At 40.8% G+C, this 22972-nt stretch overlaps 2 protein-coding genes across 4 annotated transcripts in view; one reads left to right on the top strand and one right to left on the bottom strand.

The window, feature by feature from the left end:
- Positions 1 to 17575, top strand: part of EIF5B (eukaryotic translation initiation factor 5B) — a 40695-nt gene extending 23120 nt beyond the window's left edge. The window contains exons 9-24 of the mRNA XM_010001440.1: positions 720 to 809; positions 2595 to 2893; positions 4021 to 4128; positions 4265 to 4375; positions 5254 to 5321; positions 6464 to 6605; positions 8090 to 8221; positions 8864 to 9046; positions 9175 to 9336; positions 11645 to 11776; positions 13493 to 13624; positions 13739 to 13815; positions 13937 to 14101; positions 15030 to 15168; positions 15713 to 15874; positions 16793 to 17575. Of these exons, the coding sequence (XP_009999742.1) occupies positions 720 to 809; positions 2595 to 2893; positions 4021 to 4128; positions 4265 to 4375; positions 5254 to 5321; positions 6464 to 6605; positions 8090 to 8221; positions 8864 to 9046; positions 9175 to 9336; positions 11645 to 11776; positions 13493 to 13624; positions 13739 to 13815; positions 13937 to 14101; positions 15030 to 15168; positions 15713 to 15874; positions 16793 to 16900 (2210 nt within the window). The 3' untranslated portion in view covers positions 16901 to 17575. The remainder of the gene's footprint in view (positions 1 to 719; positions 810 to 2594; positions 2894 to 4020; positions 4129 to 4264; positions 4376 to 5253; positions 5322 to 6463; positions 6606 to 8089; positions 8222 to 8863; positions 9047 to 9174; positions 9337 to 11644; positions 11777 to 13492; positions 13625 to 13738; positions 13816 to 13936; positions 14102 to 15029; positions 15169 to 15712; positions 15875 to 16792) is intronic.
- The window catches only part of REV1 (REV1, polymerase (DNA directed)), a 50317-nt gene continuing 44496 nt past the window's right edge, over positions 17152 to 22972 (bottom strand). For 2 of the 3 annotated variants that reach the window (XM_010001422.1, XM_010001421.1), the window contains exon 22: positions 21111 to 21533. In XM_010001422.1, coding sequence (XP_009999724.1) covers positions 21422 to 21533 — 112 coding nt within the window. In that variant the 3' untranslated portion in view covers positions 21111 to 21421. Of the gene's footprint in view, positions 17162 to 21110; positions 21534 to 22972 lie in introns of those variants that run through there. The other variant, XM_010001423.1, reaches the window with a different exon arrangement.

Here is a 22972-nt window from a genome sequence, read left to right as displayed (position 1 = left end):
ACTAATTCCCAGTTAATATTCTGGTAGTCTGGAGTGTAAACTTGATTTCAAATAGCTGAAACTTCATTACACTGAATGTCCTGTAACATTATATGTTGTTTAATGTCTCTTTTGGTAGGGTTAAGAGTTTAAATTTTCCATTTCTCTGTTATTAAGAGCTGAAGTCTCTTAATATTAAATCTGACTGAATTCCTCCTGGAATTAATGTATTTTATGCTTCTGGAGTCCATGGTATAGTTATGTTGAGGCACCTGTAGTCCTCAAATTGCACTTTTTATAGATAATTTGTTATTTTCCCACTAATTAAAAAATAAAAATGTAACCCAACTTTTTTTCTTGTTTCTCTGTCACTTTGTTACACATGGCTAACTACACATGTTAATTGGGCAGCTCCTTTCGAGGAACATGCTCACAGTAGAGGTTTGTGTGGCAGGCATTCATGCAGGCACTTGTGTGGTATGCAGACATGAACTAGATGAGTAGTTTAGCTGTCTTCCAAAAATACATTTTGCTAGGCAATTATGCTAGCAGCATAAGATTTTGTTGAGAGAACTGAAGATCATTTTGGCAGCATGCAGCTTTTTCTGTTTAGGCAACATGGAGATAATTTAATAGAATACTGGTAGCAGCAAACTTGTAAGTTGTCAGTACGTCAAGGGAAGGGGCATCTAAAGATGTTACTGGGCTGTTTCTTTTTCCTTTAATACTGGATTTCTTAATTTCAGAAGAAAAGGAGGAAGAGGAGGAAACAGAAGATGCGGGTTTGGATGACTGGGAAGCTATGGTTAGTGATGAAGATGAAGAGAAAGGTGAGCCTGTAAATACCAAATGGGTGATTTTTCTGATTAAGAGGTTTCTTTGAGCCAAGTCTTTTGTTTTGGTAGAAAACAGTCTTGTATTTAGATTCTCCTCCTGCTCCATTAGATAAATTGTGAGCAAGTGTGATATGAAGTAGATGCGAGATCCCTTTCTCAAAGGCAGAGCTTTCAGAAGTTGTGCAAATAATTCTCGTGAAGACCCTTTGGAAATATACGTATGTGCAGTTGGATTTTTTTGTTCGTTTTATAGAAGTAAAAATCCTTTCCTCTTAATATGTGTTTACACCACTACTGAGAGTTTAGAAAGACCTTTTACCTGGTACTGTATTTCTTTACTTGCCGTTCCAAAGCCGTAACAGTTTTACTAGACAAATCTGGCAACAACTAGGAGAGTACCTTTGAGACAAGTTCTTGAAGTGGAGGACTAAGATGGTGCAAAGGTTGGTGTGCACACATTGTTAAGCTCAAATAAGCTCATCTGCTTCTTTGAGAGGGAGGTGCAGAAGACAGGGAGGAATTGCCAGGAAACACACATTCCCATGTGGATATGCCAAAGCCCATGCTTTGTCTAACATGGGGAGGTTAGATCTGCACAAGAGTGCAGGGGTAACTTCTTGGGTGTTTTTGTCCAGTGATGGAGAAAGCCATATTGCTGTGAGTCTTCCTGCACAGGAGTTGATGAATTTTCTTAGTGCTTCCATGATGTGCCTTAATTACTTCTCAAGATCAAAGAGTGTTGATTATTATTTGACTTGCTCAGCCCTGTACTTCCAGCACCTGTGTTTTCCAGGATAATGCTTTATATGCAAATAAGTACAGCACTATGGATCTTATTTCAGTAGAAGTGTGTGTTCCAGTGGTGCTGGACTGATCTACCTGAGCACTAAAGGCTGCTGCTCACTTCCTTGAAATCTGTTTTAGTCTGTTGCCACTGTCCTGGGAATACTGTCATAGCCCACTTGGCGCTGCTTGGATTTGAAGGATCTGTTCATGTGATGCAGAAAATGAGCCTTCCTGGGAGCTAGACTTAGTGTTTTACTAAGCTGATGGACTTTCAGCATAGTAAGGAAACATAACTATTCTTTAAGAGCAGGGAGCTTCCTAGCAGCTCTGTAAGGAAGTGAATGCAGGGCTCTAAAGTGTTCATTAGCTTGTTTCTTATGATTTTGCAAGTATGATAAATGGGAAGCTTTCGAAGAAAGAAAATTACTTTTTGATAGTTCTTTTTGTTTGTTCACTGAGAAATTGCTCTAAAAATATTAATCTTCTCTGCACAGTCTAAGAAAATCTTAAGATGAGATTTTTAAAGATGAAGAGACCATTGCTACTGATTGTTACTTTTGCTTCGATGTGTACTTCTGATCAGTAACACACTGAATCTTTCTTTTGTTGAATTTGGATTATTTTTGTTTTCTGTTTAAAGGTGTTAGTGCAGTTATTCCTTTATGCAGTGCAAACATCTTTAAAGAATGTCACCGTATCTGAGTATTTGCAAATTATATCAAGCTTAAGTGTGCTGATAATAATCATTCCTCCCCCCACCCAAACAGATTGTACTTGCACAGATTCTGAACACAAATCAGCAGCTGTAAACGTGAAACACTTTTTTATATTGAAAATTGAAAAGTAATCTGGGTGAGCCCTTCTTGAAAGGGACCTACTCTTAGTACTCAGTCTTCTATAGTAGTCTTTTTTTTTCTTGCCCCCTACTTAACAAGTGTGAATTTAATAGAGAATTTTTATTTTATATTTGCTTTTTATTTTTTTTTTGGACAGAAAGCAAACCTGTGCACATCGAAGTCAAAGAACAAAATGAAGTGGATGAGGAGGAGGAGGAGGAAGAAGATGAAGAGGAGGAAGAAGAAGAAGAGAGTGAAGAATCTGAAGACAGTGAAGGGAGTGATGATGAGGATGGAAAGACTTCAGATGAGAAGGAGGCAGACTCCCAAGCTATTGGAAAACAATCTATGGAAAAAAAGCTCAGCAAAGAAATTAGCTCTGATTCCGAGTACGACTCGGATGACGACCGCACTAAGGAGGAGCGCGCTTATGACAAAGCCAAACGGAGAATTGAGGTATAAAGATACACAGCTTCATTTGAGCAGCTGGACTCCTGTATTGTACAAGAAGCTACTTTAATCTTCAGTTAATTGAAAGGCCTTTTAACCATATTTGCCAAAATGATGGCTGTGTCATGACTAGTATTTAGGCAGGTACAGAGTTGGGTCAATTAAGAAAAAAAGACTTATGTGGGGAAGAAAAGAACAGTTTCCCACAACCTGTTTTTCCCTGAAGCTGTAGTATTTGATTTTAGGCAACTTGATCACAAAGAATGTGTACTTCAGTGTTGTTACTTTCCTGGAGAAAGACAATACAGATAGATCTTTCAGAGTTTTAAGATACCTTTCTAAACGTTTTTGTGACTGCTAATGTCATCAGAATGCTTCTTTAGAATTCACCATCTACAAAGACACAAGTTAGTGGATAGCCTACTAAAATGTAACCAAAACCAAAAAAAAACCAACTTAGAATCATAAAATGGTTAAGGTTGGAAGGGACCTTAAAGATCACCAGGTTCCAACCTCCCTGCTATGAGCAGGAACACCTCACACTCCACCAGGCTGCACAAGCCTCATCCAACCTGGCCTTAAACACCTCCAAGGAGAGGGCATCAACAGCCTCCCTGGGCAACCTGCTCCAGCATCTTACTACCCTCATGGTGAAGAATTTCTTTCTAATATCTAACCCAAATCTACCCTCTTTTAGTTTAAAGCCATTACCCCTCATCCTATCACTGCCCTCTCTGGTGAAAAGCTCCTCCCCAGCTTTTCTGTAGCCCCTTCAGGTACTGGATGGCTGTTATAAGGTATCCATGGAGCCTTCTCCAGGCTAAACAGCCCCAACTCTCTCAGTCTGTTTACTATGGTAGAGGGGCTGCAGCCCTCAGATCATCTTGGCACTTCTCTGGACCCTCCAACAGCTCCATGTCTTTCCTGTGTTGAGGGCTCCAGAGCTGTATGCAGTACAAACTTAACTCTTGTAAAAATTTGATCTGGGGGACAGAGGGGTGACAGACCTTGATTTGCCTGGAAAACTTCTTAAGTTCCACAGTTAACTGTTTTATGTATGTATATAATCAAGTCAAGAGGAGAGCTGTGGTTTTGGGTTTGTAATTACCAATTTTTATGTGTCTTTTATATAGAAGAGACGAGCTGAAAACAGCAAAAATATGAACACCGAGAAGCTTCGAGCACCAGTTATTTGTGTCCTGGGACATGTAGATACAGGCAAGACCAAAATTTTAGATAAGGTAAGATGTGGAATGTGAAGGTACTGCCTGTGCATCTTATATGTGCATATGGATTTTTTAAATTGAAAGTAGAGTTGGAGTTCGAGAGGTGACTTTTTAGCTGTAAAAATGTCTATTTTGCTTTTGTTTCCTGTAGCTCCGACATACGCACGTCCAGGACAGCGAGGCCGGCGGAATCACGCAGCAGATTGGTGCCACCAATGTTCCCCTTGAAGCTATTAATGAGCAAACGAAGATGGTGAAAAATGTAAGCTATAGCACTTCAAAGGCTGTGTGGTAAAAAATATTAATTGTGAACTGGTTAAGGCCTTGAGACTTTCCCAACAGGGGCAGATAGGCATTTCTTCCCATCTGTCAGATTTGGTTTGATAGTTTAATTCCTGTCCTTTCCCTCCTCTTCCTGCAGCCTTAAAGGGGATGCTCTCTTATTTTTATTTTAGTTAGTACATATGGTTTCAGTTAATGCATTGCCACTTCTTCAGAAAAATATGCGATTATGGCTCTGTTCTGGACAGTACTGCTTATTTACATAGGCTGTTTATTTGTCAGTGTTCTGATTGTAAATTGCCACTTTTGAAACTTACAGAGCATGTTTTCCATTAAAAACTTACCTTTTTACTGCATATGCTGAAATTGGGCCAATTCCTGGGTGATGAATATTGTTGTCTACAGAAACAACAACTGCTCTGCTTTCCTGGTTTTTGGCTAATGTATCCTATTGTGTTTGCAACAGCAGCTGACTGTAAAACGTTGGTAGTGATAGCTTTTTTTAAGATTTTATCCTATTTATTAAAAATGCAAAGTCAGTGGAGAGGATGATAAAGACAAAGATGATAAATCTCACTAGCCTGAGCAATTTTACCTCTGTAGGCTGCCTTGTCTTACAAACTTCAGCTGAGTTTATGTCTACTTTATACAAGAGGAATGTGCTGCATAATTTTTTTATCTTGAAGTCAGCTCTAACTGATTTGGTTTAGGGAGGGTGCTGGCCTTTCTTAAAATATATATCTGGATTTTCCATGTGAAGGGTGTCAGTAATGGTGCCAGTTCTTATGTTACTGGTTTTGTTGGTTTTTTTTCCTCTTGTGTAATCTTTACAAGATGGCTAATATCTTGAAATATTAGTTTGACAGAGAGAACATAAAAATTCCAGGCATGCTGATAATCGACACTCCAGGACATGAGTCTTTCAGGTAATATCACAATATAGTATTTCCCAGGAGTGATGGCTAAAGCATCTGGAATATTTTTAACAAAGTGTTAGGTCTTTGCCTAATCCTTTGTGTTTCTTCTTACTCTGGGGGAGGGAAAAAAAAGTAAAAAAGATACAAAGTAGAGGAATAAGTGGATTTGCTTACTTTGCAAGTGCATTTTATATCTGGGTAATTGCTGGCCTTTTATATCTGAATTGTTTTCTGTCTTCATGCCATTTGAGCCATGAATATCTGAAAAAGCATGTAAATGACTTTTTTCTCAATAGTTAGTGTAAGAGGAAAGACGGAAGCAGGAAGCTAGCTGGAGAAGAAAAGGTGAGAATTTCAGGTCACTGAAGTACTCTGCTATGAAACACTAAAACTTCTGCCTTAGCCTCCAGTCCATAATATCAGTTAGGGTAACAGTTCATAAGAATGGAAGCTTCCAATATCACAAGTCAGCTGATTCTTAGCAGAGATTGTGTGCTTTCTAGGAACACCCATGTCATGCAGGCAAGACACTAAATCAGCTTTTAATTTTGAAACATGGAGTGTACAACTGTACTTGCTGAGAAAGTGCTGGGGTGAAATCTCCAAGCAGAAAAATAGAAGACTCTGATTTGACCTTCTTAAACATAAACCTCTGCAAGCATTGAAATGCTGGGTCTTTAGGGCACTTGGTAATGTCCTGATCACTTCCTTTTCATCATGCCACTTACAGCTTTTCATCTTCTGGCCAGATTATCTTTGGCATCAAAGATACCTGATAATTTTGGTGTTTATGTGGTATTGTATAATGAACTGTCTTGTTCAGATTTTACAGTTCTGTGTTTCCTGTAACCTCAGTTCTCGCTCAGAAAAAAACAAATTATGTATTAACTTGTAAAAATCTGTAATAATAGTTAAATTATTGGTAATAGTTTTGTATTTTTTGCTAAACTTACTCATATACTTGCTTATATTGTTAAATGGAATTTACACAGTGCAGCTTGAGTATTTTTTAATATAATTTGCATTTTGGGGGAAAAATAATTGATCTGCATTAGCTTTTTGTTGTTTAATGTTAAGTTTGAGATCGTATTTGGTGTTTAATTTTGTTGCTACTTGACTGATTATTTTTTTCCCGTCTTCTAATGTCACAGTAATCTAAGAAATAGAGGAAGCTCACTTTGTGATATTGCTATACTCGTTGTTGACATCATGCATGGTTTGGAGCCACAGACAATTGAATCAATAAACCTGTTGAAATCTAAGAAATGCCCTTTTATAGTAGCTCTCAACAAGGTAAGACAGCTTTTTACTCTAATGGTGTGTTTTTATACTCTGGTGTTTGCCAGTACTTGGCAAACTTGCAGTACTGGAGTATACTTCAGTATTTGGCATCTGACATTTTTCTGATTTCTTCCATGAATTTGAATTGTTTGTGTGAAGTCAGAAGCAGGGGTTCTTGGCTCCTCTCTTGCTTTTTTTCTCTCTGTGATACCCCTGCTTTGCAGAGCAGTGTATCAGTTCTTCTCAGGTCCTTAATAAGTTTCTTTACCTCCTGTAACTTCAGTATATGGGCCATGCTTCTGGAAGTTGTACTGCAGTTACAGGTTTTTTTTCTTGCACTTGCTTAAATGGATTTGTGTGCTTTTTCTGATAAACACGGAGCTTGTCTTTCAGTTTTAAAAGTCCTACTTTATTTTAGCTACTGATACTTGTTTGGCTTAAAGACAAACTGGCTTTGAAGTTCATGAATCATTAATAAGTTGATCACTGGTGAGAAGTACTTCAGGCTCTGCACTATTAGATGATGAAGTCAGTTATTTTCAGCCTTGTTTTTAGAAATCCTATGCATGAGAAATTACACTGGCTGTTTGTGATGACTTAGGTGAATTATAATATGGAAATTACTCATGTCCAATGATTTTGGATGCTATCTGACATGCTGACAGAGAACTTAGAGAAAGTATTTGTGTGTGGTGTAAAAAAATTGCAGTATACTTCAAAAAATGAGCATTAAGACTGAAGGTAGTTGGAACTGAGGAGGCCACTTGTCTCCTTGCTGAAAACAGCTTCTTTTAGAAAAACACAACCCACTATTAGATAGAAAAGTGTTGAGGGTCTACAGTGAGCATGAGATAAATAGCCAAAGGTTCTTGAATTTCAGGTTATAGCTCTATCATCAGGTTATAATCCATTTCCTAAGTTTTGATTTGTAGAGCAAATGTTATAGTTTCCTGGGCTAAGTCAATCCTGCTCTGAAAAATTACTTAGGGAATTATTTCTGAAGTATGCATTTGTCTCTTGAACAACCTCCTTGTGATCACTTCTCTGTAGCAACATGGGAGAGGGTCCCAACTCACCAGCAAGTTTTAAAAGTTCTTTGTAAAACTAGTTAAGTCTGTTTTCAGGGGAAAAAAATCTAAACAAACCTGTAATTTTTGTGCACATGAAGTTATACATGGATCATTTTCTTCTGAATGTTTCACCTTAATCTTGATTAAGTGTATACAAACTTTCCCATATAAACCTAGGTTATTACAGCTGGAATCTTTAAACCTGAAGTAATATTGCTATCATGGAATACTGTCCATCATTTGGTAAATACATAAGCAGAGATAAATATAGCACCTAAAGCAAATAAAAATATTTAATTTGATCATTGGAGCAAATAGATGGCTAGCTATGTTGGCTGGTAAGGTGTTACTCAAAGATGACGTAGCATAAGCACGAAGATGCCTTTTAATAAGCTGCATAAGATGACATACTACTGTATTTTCAAGATTGATAGGTTATACGACTGGAAAAAAAGTCCAGATACAGATGTAGCTGTCACCCTAAAGAAGCAGAAAAAGAATACAAAAGATGAATTTGAAGAGCGTGCAAAAGCCATCATTGTGGAATTTGCAAAGCAGGTAGGCTGGAGCATGCAAGGTTCTTTGGTGAACAGAAGTGATAGTAAAACTGGTGGGGGGGTGGTGTGGCTTGTATGTGTGAATGGTTCTGTTTTGTTTTTTTTTCCACAAACCAACTTTGAATACCAAGAAGACTGTTGCACCTCTTCTGACACATGGGTGTTTGCCTCTCATAAGCCAGACTTTGTTGTTTGTAAATAAATCTCTTTTAACTGCTTTGTCCTTAGAGTACTAGTTTAGAAAAAAGTGGCAGCTAATTGCTGTTTGGTCAACAGAGTCGTGAATAGCAAATTAAGTTTTCTGTCCCTATTCTTTCTTTCTTTGGGAATCGCCTGAGAGAATCTCATCTGTCTCTTGTTCCCTTGGACTCTGGCTGAGCATGAATCACATAAATTCTGGGAACTTCTGTTGGCAACATACAAAGCTGTCTAGAAGTTAGATGTGGTAATTGGCTTTGGAGAGTTATCCTGTACTGCTTCTAAATGTGTGTTGAGGCTTCATGTTCCATAGCTCACTGTCAGTAAGGATGTTTTATTTTTCTTAAAAGGGATTTAAAATGTGCAGTAGTAATTGGGGTTTAATGTTGCTGTTACTGATGTGTATATATATTTTTCTTTATGTAACTGTGAATCCTGATTCCAGGGCTTGAATGCTGCCTTGTTTTATGAGAATAAGGATCCCCGCACTTTTGTTTCTCTTGTACCAACCTCTGCTCACACAGGGGATGGTATGGGAAGTCTGATAGCTCTTCTTGTTGAGCTAACACAAACTATGCTGACCAAGAGACTGGCTGAATGTCAGGAGCTGAGAGCTCAAGTCATGGAGGTAATTCAGCAGCTGTTCTCTTACATTAATGTACACATTTCTCCCTTACCTGTCCCCTTTTTCCTGGTAAAAAAAGGGTGTGTTTGAAGTGCTTAAACAGGGAGTAACTTTTTCCTTTTCCCTTTCAGGTTAAAGCACTGCCAGGCATGGGCACTACCATAGATGTTATTTTGATTAATGGACGTCTGAAAGAAGGAGACACCATTATTGTTCCTGGGGTAGAAGGTCCTATAGTAACTCAGATTAGAGGTCTTTTGCTACCTCCTCCTATGAAGGAGCTACGAGTTAAGGTATGGAAACTGGTTAGCATGTTGCATTGAGAGAAGGTTTAAAACCAGAAAGAAGATACCAAGTTTTATAAAATACTAGAATGTAGAAGAGTACAGGTATTATTGGCAGGATCTAAGGATGACTTAAAGGGGGAGATGGTGCACATCTAGTATTTCTGTCAATGTACTTGTGTTTGCCTACTGGTGTCTGTTACAACAGTGGCAAAGAAAGAGTGAAGGAGTTGCACTGCGGTGAGGGTTAAGATGTGTGTGCTTTTAATATGGGATCCAAGCATATGACTGTGAGAATGAGGTACCCATCTTAAATGGAAATTGGAGTGTACTAGTACAGTGGCATGTGAGTAAAAGTGCTTATTAAATAACAAAAATCATAAACACTTCAATTTGAGAAAAGTGACAAGTGAGTTTCTAGTAGTTAGTGAGTGGTGATGACCAGGACCTCTGCAAAATTTGCAGCCTTCTGTAATGAAGAAGAGTTGCTGGAGGTTTTGTTGCTCTAGTATATTAAGACTAGGAAGAGACACTGAATTTGACATCCTGCCTGTATTGCTTTCTGTGAGAGGAGGAGAGCCACAGAAGCTAACGGCTACAAATGCATTAATACATACAAATCACAGATGATGAAAAGAGTTGCTCTCATTTTTCTGTTTAAAAGGGAAGGGAATAAGTGTCTGCACAGATTTTGCTTAAGGCAAAGAAAATCATACTTGGTGAATGTAATAGGACAGGCCTTAAAGGTTTGGTGTAGAGGTGGAAAACTAGTGTCAGGGTCCTAATTTAGGACCATAACAGTTGGGGTGTGCTTAATTTTATTGGAGAACTTGTCTCTGCAGGCTACTGTAGTCCTTAGTGTTTAATGTAGTCCCTGCCTGCAAACTCAGAAACTCTTGTAAAGTAGTACTACTGATCTCTGGGTCTTGGTTGATGTTGACATTTTCTTTTTGCCACAGTGATCCTCTCTGACACCGTTGGGGCTCAGAGGGGCTGGAGGATGCAGTATTGGCATTGAGGTGGAACCTGAGCAAGGGCTTTTTGACCTGGTTTCAGTAGGAAGACAAGAGCCACTTTTTCCACTTGTGTGGATGGCTAACACAGCTGTAGGGTAGGACAGTTGCCTTGGGGAATCCAAGTCAGCCTTCCTGCTCTGGAGTGCAACTTTACAGTAATAACTTGGCTGGGGAGTGGAAAAAGGAAAACTGCTGTTTACGCTTAGGTTGTGTCTTCTGCTGTGTTGGAAGCGGTTGTGTATTCTGCTATCATGAAGAAGGAATTGGAAGCATTTCTATCAATTTGCTTCCCTTTATTTAAAGCAGAAGATAAACTGCTGTGTGAAACATACAAGACTGATTTATTTTTTTGTGGATCTGAACAGCAACATAAGAGATTGCAGGTTCCCATCAACTGGGTCTTCAGAGGAGTTTCTGTGCTTTGGAGGGAGATGGAGCTGGGGAAGAGGATCTAGGGGAGCTGTTGGTTTTGGTTTTTTTTTTAAGCAGGCAATCAGGATACATTTCAACTCAGTCTGTCCATGGGGAATTGCCTTCCTTGAAATAAGACCCAGATTTTGGGGTGGAGAGCTAAATAATAGAGGCTTACAGGAACAAAGTGCTTACTGAGGAAGGAAGCTGCCTTGCAATTTCAAGAAAAGTAGCAGGCGTCTCCTAAACAAAATAAATGAAGAAACAAACCAGACAATCCAAGATTGAATTAAAGGTCTTCAGAAGTAACTGTTTCTGTGATGCCTTAGAGCCATGTTCTGAGTAGGGAGAGATCTTCAGGCTCCTCTGGGTGAGGAGGAGCATCTGGGAAATCGAACATAGAACTATGTACATGAGAAGGCTGGATGGGAGGTCTGCAGTGGGAGAATGAGACAGCTCTTCCCGCATGCAGGAGCCTTGGGCTGTACTGACTAAGCTTTAGGGCTTTAGTGGAGCTGCTGGCATCCTCCCATTCCCTTTGGGGCTGAACTTGTTCTGATGGGTTTTTTTCAGTGAGCAGCTGCCTATCACTGCTTGCTCTTTTTGAGTGTATGCTTCTTCTTGGGTTCCTTCTCTGTTTAGAGACAATTCCCTCTGTTCTGCCCCTTGAGGAGGGTAAGGTATCTGATGGGAGAGGAACATGCAGACTGAAACATGCATTCCAGGAATGTGAAGTAGAGAAAATCACTGATGAAAGATGGGAGCTGGTGGAATCTACTGTCATGCTGTCGGCTGTGCTTGCTGGTGGCAAGTTCTTAAGCTACTCAGCACTATTTTGTGTGGCTGTGTAGCATCTGAATAAACTCTTTGCTATTGTGTATTCTTTTCAGAACCAGTATGAGAAGCATAAAGAAGTTGTTGCTGCTCAAGGTGTGAAGATTCTTGGGAAAGATTTGGAAAAAACATTGGCTGGTTTGCCATTGCTTGTAGCTTATAAAGAGGATGAAGTCCCAGTCCTCAAGGTGAGATGGCTGATACTGAAATAAGGCACTTAAACTGAGGGTAACAGAATTCTCTCATGATTAAGCTGTTTGAGATGTTGAGAGCTCAGTGCACATGCACCTTGCTTTTTCAGTTGCATTTGAAAAACTGTTGCAGCAACATTATGTAGCCTTGTGTCCTGTGAAGCATTAGTGTGGTCATATTTTTAGTATCTTGACCTGTAGCTTTTTCCTGATACTTTGCTGGAGTGTCTCTGCTAGTAGAGTAAGGCTTGAAAACAAGTATTATAGCATAGTGTGACTATATGTTAATTACTGATTTGGTATTTTTAGTACTTTGTGCATACATTTCAATTAGATTATATTATGCAAATATCTGCTGGTGGAGTTCTACAAACTGTCAGAATTGCAAAGCTGTTTTAAGATTTATGTAGTAGTTTTTTTGTGTCTTAAGACTTTAAAAATGGTAAAGGAAAGAATGTAGCTTTGTTAAAACCAAAATTGGGATGAGATGTTCCTGTTCTCCAAAGTCAGGAAAGAAACTCACATATTGATGATTTACTTTAACCATCGTTTTACTTTAGCCTTCTGTCTACTTAATTTTGTCTTTAAAGGGAGGTTAATCTTTTGGGTCCTCCAAATACAGACTTTGTTTCTGAGTATCTGTGAGTCTGTATGTTTGTAATATGTACTAGCAGTAGATATGTGAGGGCTTAAAGTAAATGGCAACATCTGTTTGTCAGAGGACTGTTTGGGCTTTAAAGGCATGGGGTGTTCAGGTATTTTTAACTTCTCTGAAAGCAGAAGAAGGGCCTTGCTGCTCTTGCATCCTCTGTTTTGTACCTAGGCCTAAAGAGCCTTCAGAATCCTTTCCAGCTCACTGTGTTAGGAGTGTCCACTTGTGTTGCAGATCCTCAATTAGGCATCCAAAGATAGTGCCACACACGGTGGGGTGTCTGTTCACTTGGGCTTGCCAGCAGAAGCTTAGAGTGCTGGAGAGCAAGGTGTAGGCTGGAGAGAAATGTCACTGCCAGGAAGGGCATCTGCTTGGTGTTACGTGATCACCTTCTTGCAAAATCACAGAATCACAGCATCCTAGGGGTTGGAAGGGACCTCAAAAGATCATCTAGTCCAACCCCCCTGCCAGAGCAGGGTCACCCAGAGCATATCACACAGGAACATGTCCAGGAGGGTTTTGAATGTCTCCAGTGAAGGAGACTCCACAACCTCTCTGGGCAGCCTGTCCTAGTGCTCTGTCACTGTCACAGTAAAGAAGTTTTTTCTGATGTTTGTGAACCCTCCTATGCTCCAGTTTGTACCCATTGCCCCTTGTCCTATCACTGGACATCACTGAAAAAAAGCCTGGCTCTGCCCTCCAGACACTTGCCCATAACATATTTGTAAACATTGATGAGGTCGCCCCTCAGTCTCCTCTTCTCCAAGCTAAAGAGACCCAGCTCCTTCAGCCTTTCCTCATAAGGGAGGTGTTCTACTCCCTTAATCATTTTTTTGTGTCTCTCCTCAAGTCCAGTTTGGTTCAGATACTTCTAATGCCAGAAAGAAGCAGCCATGTATCTCAGGGCTGCGTGACCTGTGCTGCATGTCTGTGTGTGGGTGCCCATCAGGATGGCTGTCTTGTTCTTTCAGCAGCTCATGAACAGAAAGACTTTGTACCCTGAGACATAAATAGCAATAGAACTAAACTTCCTTGTTTATATCCTTTTTTCTTTCCTAAAGGATGAACTAATACACGAACTGAAGCAAACACTGAATGCAATCAAATTAGAAGAGAAAGGTGTTTATGTCCAGGCTTCTACTCTAGGCTCTTTAGAAGCATTACTTGAATTTCTTAAAACATCAGAAGTGCCAGTAAGTACTTGTGTGCTGGATCTGATGTCATAATTTCTACATCCTACTTGTTAACTGTTTCCTTGCAACTCAGAAAGATTAGTGACTGACTTATGTGGCTTTCTTCTTCAACAGTATTCAGGAATTAATATAGGTCCTGTCCATAAAAAAGATGTTATGAAGGCATCGGTTATGTTGGAGCATGACCCACAGTAAGTAACTTCTTTGCTCTTCTGTGGAGGTAAATGTGCAGTGGTGTTTCAGGAGGGCCCCCTCCTTAGCTCTGGTTCTAAGGTCTCTCCAGTAAACTAACTGACTTCTTTTTACTTACAGATACGCAGTCATTCTAGCATTTGATGTGAGGATTGAACGTGATGCTCAGGAAATGGCTGATAGTTTAGGAGTTAGAATTTTTAGTGCTGAAATAATTTATCACTTATTTGATGCCTTCACAAAATATAGACAAGACTACAAAAAACAGAAACAAGAGGAATTCAAGTAAGTAAAGAGCAGTCCTCCTCTGTGTGCTTCCCAATAACTATCTCTATTTTTGAATAAATGAAATTGCATTTAACTTCTTGTTACCGTATTATTTAGCATGTAGTTCTCTGATGGGAAGGAAGGAGAAGCAGAAGAGACTAGGACAATAAATTGATAGTTCTCAAGAATTCAGAACTCCAGTCTAATAGTTTACATCTGGGATTAGGCTTAGTAGGGAGCTGTGAAGCAGTTACAAAATTTGGAATGTCCTTATTAAGGTTTGCTTTGTATACTTGGCTTCTGTTCCCATTTTGTGACAGATGGGTTAGTCTTGCAGAGTTAGAAAACAAAACTAAAGGGATTTGGATTCTATTGTTTCATATTTATTCAGTTCTGCTGTAGAGGGCTTAATTCTAACTGCAGTAACGCAAATAGGATTAATTTAAGAATTTATAGGGACCCAGAATTTTTTTAATCTGTGTCATTGGGTGAGCCTCAGTAAAGTAAGAATGAACAAAATAAATGAAAACATTTCATTTCATATTAATCCCTCTTTGAGCTTGTATACCTCAGCATTTAAACATATTTTTTCATTTTACAAACAAAAATCTTGAATTTTTTGAGTGCCTGCAATGGGCTGAGGCAGTAATATTTCTATTCCTATGCTATTCTGAGACTATCATACTGAAAAATTGTCTTTCGGTCTTAAGTTGACTGCCCAAGCTAGGCAAAACAAAACCTATGCCAAGCCATGCTTGATTATTGTGCCCTGTAGTTGTTGAAGGTCAACTGTTGTCTTTAATTAGAAAGATTGGAAAAGAGTTGTCTCCTGCTTGATTTCTTCTCAAGCGATGCTTCTAGAATAAATGCCTGAGGCAGAACTGTTCATGTTGTGTACACTGTTCTGGGAGCTATTGCAAAATTCCTTTTCCTTGTCACCTTCCAGGCATATAGCAGTGTTTCCTTGCAAGATGAAAATACTCCCTCAGTTCATTTTCAACTCTCGTGACCCAATAGTGATGGGTGTGGTTGTGGAGGCCGGCCAGGTGAAGCAGGGGACTCCCATGTGCGTACCTAGCAAAAACGTAAGTAAGCGCCTCTTCCTGGTGGACCTTTTGATCTGTCTGGCAGTTCCGGGAATATGCACCAGGAAAGGCTTTCATGCCTTTCCCCAGTGTACAGAGGTTTGGCAGGAGATGAGATTCAGACTTTTGGATCAAGTCTCTTTCCTGGTGATCAGCCATCCTGCAGCAGAGTGAAGCCTCCTGGCCACCGCAGGAGAGTGTGTCGGCCAGTCAGCCTCCCTCCTGCCCCTGCTGCTGTTTCTGTGAAAGTCATGAGCAAAATGGTCATTCCTGGTAGCTAATAAGGGGGGAAGCCAACTCCTGGCACTTTAAGGGATAGCAAATTGATATCCCAGGTGGATATAGACGGGCTGATGGCGCTTGCTGCCCATGTTGGTACGACGTGCTCACAGTGCAGTATATTGCTTTGCCAGCTCTGGGGTGGCTGCTCCACTAGTGCAGTGCTGCATATGAGCAAGTCTGTACACTTAAACAGGAACTGAGAAAAGTGTGTGCGCACACAGGCTTTCTAGATGTGTACTGCAGCTTTTCCTTTGTGTTACAGTTTGTTGAAATTGGAATAGTTACAAGTATTGAAATAAACCATAAACCGGTGGAGGTTGCAAAAAAAGGCCAAGAAGTATGTGTTAAAATAGAACCTATTCCTGGTGAATCACCTAAAATGTATGGACGACACTTTGAAGCAACAGATATCCTCGTCAGTAAGGTAAAAGCAGTCTGTGTTTTGGGAGGGGGCTTTTGTCCTAGTGGGAGCTTGTGTGAAGTAGAAATACTGTGTGAAGCCTGAAAAACATAGACACTGGAAATCTTGCATCAGAGACTGTTGGATGCTTGGGATGGTTCATGTGTGGCATTGTTCAGCTGAGCTTCTCTGCAGCCCTGAGATGTGTAGCAGTGCCCCTGAAGAGGACCAAAGGAACCATGTACTGCAGCTAAAAATACCTTGCAGCTTACAGCACCTGGGAGGGTAAAATGCTAAATGAACTGTTTGTGTACCATGGTATGGAGCTGGTGCTTGGAGCAGCTTAGCAGTCCCCCTTGGCATTACAGTGAGATTGTGTTTCCCTAGTTTTAATTAATTATTAAATAAGTAATACTTCAGTTGCTCTGATTATGGAACACTTGGCTTGGATGAAGAGGTGATCCCTTGCTCCATTTTCTGCTGTCAGAGGCAGAGCCACAGCTCTCCACGCTCTGAACTGCACCATGTTGTAATACACCCCCTACCATGCATGCTGGAGGGTTGTATTCACAAGCCAGGGGTGACCAGCCAGAGGGGCTTTTCAGATGGACATGCAGGGTCTGAGAGATGGACTGGAATGGCAGGTGGTGCTGGTGCTGCAGGCCCTGGGGGAAGCAGGAGATCCTCTCCAGTCACACAGGTTCTCACCTTGCTGCACACGGTGGGGCTGGCTTCTGAGGTTTCAGAAGGTAAGGGGTGTGAGGAGAAAAGCAGGAAAAAAATGGGATGGGTCACCCAGCAGATCAGTAGCAAAACTGGGATTTAGAAGGAGCTTTCCTGCTGTGCAAGCGGATGCCCTGTCTTGAGATTGATTGCTGCCAACAGACTAAAAGCTGCCTTTATTGCTGTGTGTTTCTGATGGGCTTGTCTTGTGTGTTACAGATCAGTCGTCAGTCCATCGATGCTCTGAAGGACTGGTTCAGGGATGAGATGCAGAAGTCTGACTGGCAGCTTATAGTAGAGTTGAAGAAAGTGTTTGAAATCATTTAGATAACTTTTTACAGCAATGGGGAGGCAGGAATAAACACACTATTCCTGTTATAAAAGTTACCAACAAAGTCATATATTGAAGACAGTGTTGGATATATGTTTGGGAGGGAAATATGTGGATAAAATGTTTTCCATGAGAAACCAAGAAATTTACACTGGTTTGACAGTGGTCAATTTACATGTTCCCATGGTTCCAATGTGCCTGTTCACCTCTCCTACTGCCCTTCCTAATACTGGCTGCTGTTTTAAAGTTTGCCCTTCCTTCTCTTACACCTTCCTTCCACCCTTTTTCTCTCCCTCTCTCCAAAATAAAAGAAAATAAATTGAATTTTTATTACAGAACTAAAGCTCTTTCACTTTTATACTGATGAGATCAGTACTGCAGTATTTGATTAACCAAGCTTCTGCAGACTTTGTGATTCTTGGGACATTTTTGATGTAAGAAGTAATTCTTTATTTATGCATACCTCTTCCCATCACTCTTTTCCAACATTCTTCTGCTTTGTGCCTATAGAAAATTTTTTAAATAGAAAATTAGGCAATTGGATATTTCTGTATTTGCTTTGTGTGAAACAATGATGTAAAGCATAGTTGGCCGCCTTCTACTGCTTGTACAGTTCATGAACGTCGACCTGTAATCATTATATTGCAGAGCCACAAATAAAGGAGATGGACACAGTAGCCCATTTGTTTTACAGTTTGCTTCAATTACCAAAGCTTCACTCCATGGGCTGTGGCAGATGTGGAAATGCCAGGCAGAGGTTTTCCTCTCTGGGCTTGGCCAAGTACTGGAGGCATGTTCCAGCAAAGGTGTTTCTTCCTCTGGCTTCACTTCCACGCGTGTGCTGTGTGTGGTGGTGGGCTTGGTGGCTCTGTCTCAATTTCGTGTTCCTGGAGTGCTGGCGTTGCAGGTGAGGTGTTTAGCAAGTCAGTTTCCAGAGGGGCTCTGCTGGGAGGAGTTGAGAGGTGGCATCTCTTCTCCAGCTGCTGCTCAGCCCTGTGGTAAGCACCTGCAAAACAGCTGGACATCAGAGCTATTGAGTCATCTGACACCGTGGGACTGGACCATTGGGTTGATATTTTGATGACCAGGAATCTGTCTGCAATGCCAGCCTTTTCCTGCCCTTCCTTCCCCTGTGGTTCCTTGCTTAGGATGACAGCTTGATGCATCCCTCATCACTTAGTCTCCTGGTAACTTGCAGTTTGTGGTGAGAGGAGCTAAAAACACTTTTCAAAAAGCACAAGCTGAAACAAAATCAATCTTTTAGACAGGAGAGATTTTTAGCATTTAAAATATTTACAAGAATTTATTTTGCAAGAAGCAGTTTGATCAGATTTCTTCTGTCACTTAGCTTTTTTTTTTTTTTTTTTCAATTTTATGATTTGGATTGTGTGGATTCCATTACAAAGAAGCATTTAATAACTTGCCTCCTTTGGCAATGGAAAGTAACTTGCTGCAATTTTTTTTGGTTTGTTAGACTTTAAACTTGACATTTAAAAGGACCTTTTCAGTGCGTTTGCTGCGTGGTGCAAATTCCCATCACCGGGTGCATTGGTGGTTTAGAATAGAATGATCACAGGGAAGAGAATGCATTTTACTGTTACCATTTTCTTTTGCAAACTATGCAATCATGAAAATTACACTAATAAAATAAGTTCTTAAGAACCCAGCTGTCAAACACTGGTCTGGATGTATTCTTGATTGTTTCCTTGAAGGTGGAAGGGTGTTCTTCCCAAGGGTAAAAACTCTGGGAAAAGGGTCATGCTATATTTCTGCAGGTTGCTGTTATGCGACTTAGAAAATGTCTTCAGTAAAAAGCTTTTAGGAAGCAGGTAACTTTTGAATATACTATTTTTAAAGGCTTGAAGAAGGGATCACTAAGGGAGAATGAAAATATAATTACAAATTGCCTTGCTCTGTTGCTTTCAGTCCTTTATGTCTTGAACAGCGCTCACCAAACCAGAGCTGAGTACCTGAAACCTAACTGGTAAAATAACTGCTTGAATTTCAGCACATACACACCTCTCTATATGGGGTTAGCAGGTCAGGGTTCTTAAATGGGAAAAAAGCCCAAAAAACAACCAAAGGAGCTTTAAAAGTGGCAACTCAAGGGGCTCTGAAAGACCCAAACTACAGACTAGCAGAAACCTAGACAACTTGATTCAGATGTGGTCGGAGTGGTTGCAGTTGGAAGGGACCTCTTGCAGTCACCAAGGCCAAACTCCCTCAGCTCAGGGAATGGGGAGTCAGAGCAGGTTGCCCAGAACAGTGTCTGCTTGGGTTTTGAACATCTCCACTGCTGGAGGAGCCACAACACCTGCAGATAGCCTGTTCCAGGGATTGTGCTTAAAAGGAATGTTTTGTACCAGTTGGTGCCCATCATCTCATGCCCTTTCACTTGGTACCCCAGAGGAGTGTCTGTTTCTATTCCTTATTGCCCTGCTGGGTGCCCTTATTGCCCTTTTGGTCTTACACATGGGTAAGAGTCACCCCCCACTAGCCTTTTTCCAGGCTGAAGTGTCCCAAGCTCTCTCAACCTCTCCTTGTATTATGGGAGAAGCTCCAATCCCTTCAGCAGCTTTGTGGCCCTGTGTTGGAATTGCTATGTCCATGTTCCTCCTGTATTGAGAAGCCCAGAACTCCAGGTGTGTTTTGTCAGTGCTGGGCAGAGGGGAACAATCTCCTCCATTGACTTGCTGGTGATGTTCCTCATGTACCCTGGGAGACTGCTGGCTGCATCTCCTGGGAGGGAATCTTGCTGGCTCAAGCACCCCATAGGTCCTTGCCTGCAGAGCTCCTTTGTAGCCAGTCATCCCCCAGTGCCTTGGGTGGTTCCTCCCCAGATGCAGAACTTTGCACTTCTCACTGAACTTCACAAGGTTCCCACAAGCCCATTTCTCCAGCTTGTTGGTCTCTAGATGCAGCACAGCCCTCTGCTGCATGAGCCAATTTTCAGTCAGCAGCAAACTTACCAAGGGTCTGCTCTGTGTCATCATCCAGGTCATTAATGAATCCAGGGCCTGCCTGCCCAGGAATTTATCAATCCATGTCTCTCCAGCCCATACTTCCTTGGTTTGTCTATGAGGATGTTACAGGAAATATTACAAAAAGCCTTACTAAAGTGAAGGGAAGTAACATCTGCTTTTAACTCATCCATCACCTTGCGGTAGAAAGCTGCCAGGTTGGTCCCAGTGTGTGTTACAAGGGAAACTGAGGGCACGACCTACAGCTAAAAAAATGCTGTCGGTGCTGTAACCTGCACTGCAGCCAGTGAGGCAGTGTGAGCTGTAGCTCAGCTGTGTGCAGCAGCTCCTGCCCCATGCTACCAGAGATGCTTCCAGCTAACATGGTGGTAGTCAGGTAGGCCAACACCCCTCCAGAGTTATGTGGAGTACTTCTGATTGCCCCCTTGGCCCCCATCACTTCTTTGGAAAATGGATTTTCTTACCTCCTGGGTTTTCTTCCAGTGGCCTTCATTCTTTCCAGGCACCTCAAGAGCCTTCCTTCAGTGTATCGGGCCAAACATGACTATACAGGGCTGGTGTATGATCTGGAAAAAGGAGACTAGCCCAAAACACAAACTGTAGATGCAAGGATACCCCTCCCTGCCACAGACACAAAAAGACAGCTATTTATTTCTCTTCTGCTACTTACTATAACCTATTTCACTATGTTGCATAAAGGAAATCCACGTCATGGGCTGGGGAGAACTACGGTATTTTAAGAGTGGAATGAGGCTCTACCCCAAGTAGGAGCAACGAGGACTGCTACAGGCTGGAATAATGCTCCATGTCAGCTCCTCTCTCGTTCCTCTACCGTGCTTCTCCTGGGTAACTGCTTAGAAGTCTCCATTTGTTTTCTTCCACCAGAACGCACCACCAGAGGTGGCAGCACCACGAACACAGAGCTCAGACAGCAATTACACTTCAATCAACACCAACACCCCATGTGCTTTGGGAGTGGCTGGGCCACACTGGCTTCTGTCTTTCAAGGATCAAATTAAAAATGAGCTAATGTTCTTCCCTCAGCTTAAAATCTGTAATAAAGTCAGGAGATGAAACAACAAGCAGCCAGGGGAGTGTGCAGCAGCCTCCTATGCGTGCTGAGGCAGTGTCACTGTGTCACACTTCATGAAATGAATCAGAGCTTTAACAAAAGTGATTAGCTATATTCAAACTGAAGCATCACAAAATAGAATCCGTACAAAAATATACATACAGTTCTTTATTAAACAACTGTAAACACTTCACTGTAAAAATCCATAAAACTTTATAAACAAACATTTTGTAAATAGATTCTATACTACAATAAAAGAATTTTAACACAATTATTTACATGCAATACTGACAAATTTGGCACTTTCTGAAAAGAAATGTACAAAACACTTTGTTGTTTAAAAAGAAATTTGAAATTATAAAAACTCAGGGCATTACTATCATGCACTTTGCAAATACTTCACAAGCACTTATGGCACAGCTAGCAGAGAGCTCCAGGCTCTCATCAAGCTCTTTACTACAAGTTCAGATAACTTTTAATGTGCTTCCGTAAGTTTGTTGTAAAACTACCTGAACATTGTCAAGAATGAAGTCAAATGCCATATTCCAAACTGATTCCACAGATGACTGCATTAATCTGAAGGGAAAAAGGAAGAAGAGGGAGAAAATTACCATTACAGAACCAGTTCTTTTTACAGCAAGATTTGGTCTTCATATTTGCAAACAAGATTGTCACAGTTCCCTATGAAGAGCACTCTGATTCAATCTTGGCAAAGCCCTGTCTCTGCACATGTACCCAGTCTTACCTAATACCACTCAGTGCTGAGATGCCTAATGTGAGCAGTGTCACACGAGCCTGTACATGTGCATTCTGCAGTGCCTGTAAGCCTGCAACCCGAGTGCTCATGTTCTACCAACTTCACACTGAAGAATCAGAAACTACAAGCTTCTGGATCTTGACCTTTCCTTCCTCATTCCAAGACGTACATGATACTTCCTTCTATCTCACAAATGCCAAAGGTGATTAAGAAATTTAAGTAACAGGTTTTTGGGGTACTATATTGTTTTTATTGCTAAAAATGGAACCAAATTAGGGAGGCCCACACAGAGCTATGAGTATCATTCAGCTGCTACTAGAAAGTAAATTAAGGAAATGCCCAAGGAAAACTAAGCAGCTCTGTACTCTCAAAATCCCCTTCTAGATCACTGCTACAGGAGAGAGGGAGAGGGTTCCTCCACTTACTGCTTTGGAAGACCTAACATCATCAGTATCATATGGACAACTGCCTATTATCCAACCCCTCTTTCCTCATCCCATGCTTGCTAGCAGGCTTTGGAGAGACACCCTGCTACCAGTGCAAATCTCACATACCAGGACCAGGAACGGGACATGAGGCTTTCTGAACAGTTTTTATAAAGAATTTACATAATTCAACAAAACAGTTAACTGCACTGTGTGTTTTGCATTTCCTGAGGCCTGAAGCCATCCTATAATAAAAAAGCATTTCTTACATTGCTGTAGTCTTTTGGGTGTTGATTAATTCTGTGAAATAAATATATTCCGCATCTAAAACATGGAAAGCTGAACTCCAGAGTTAAATACCAGTTAGTAGGCAAGTCATAAATGGAACTTGGGCCTCATAACTCATGGGAAGACAACAGGAGCACAATAACTAAGTAGTAAAAATGTATTTAATAGGTTGGAGGTGAGACAGAATCTGGATACAGCAGGAGAATGAAAGCAGATGAAACAAATGAAAGCTCTGAGGTGCCATAAAAATGAATGAAAACAGGATGAAGGGACAACGCCGACAAGAACCACATCCTTTGTCCAGAAACAAAAGACTCTGTAGCAAATACTATTAAATGCTACTCTTAGTTTTTCACAAATTAACTATTTTAAGAGCCCAACTTCTCCTCCCTGCCCCTAGTTTTTCAATAAAATTTAGGCTTAAAATATTTACGCTCAGCAATGGAATGTCTAGTGGGCTTGTGGCCTCACACTAAAGCACCTAGTGCCTAAGTTCCAACAAAAACAGTCTAAATGCCACATGTACTGGCAAATAAGATACCTAC

Source organism: Chaetura pelagica, unplaced genomic scaffold (genome assembly GCF_000747805.2).
Source record: "Chaetura pelagica isolate M959 unplaced genomic scaffold, ChaPel_1.0 scaffold377, whole genome shotgun sequence".
In the NCBI taxonomy this organism is placed as follows: Eukaryota; Metazoa; Chordata; class Aves; order Apodiformes; family Apodidae; genus Chaetura; species Chaetura pelagica.
This window is presented reverse-complemented; position numbering and strand designations above follow the sequence as displayed.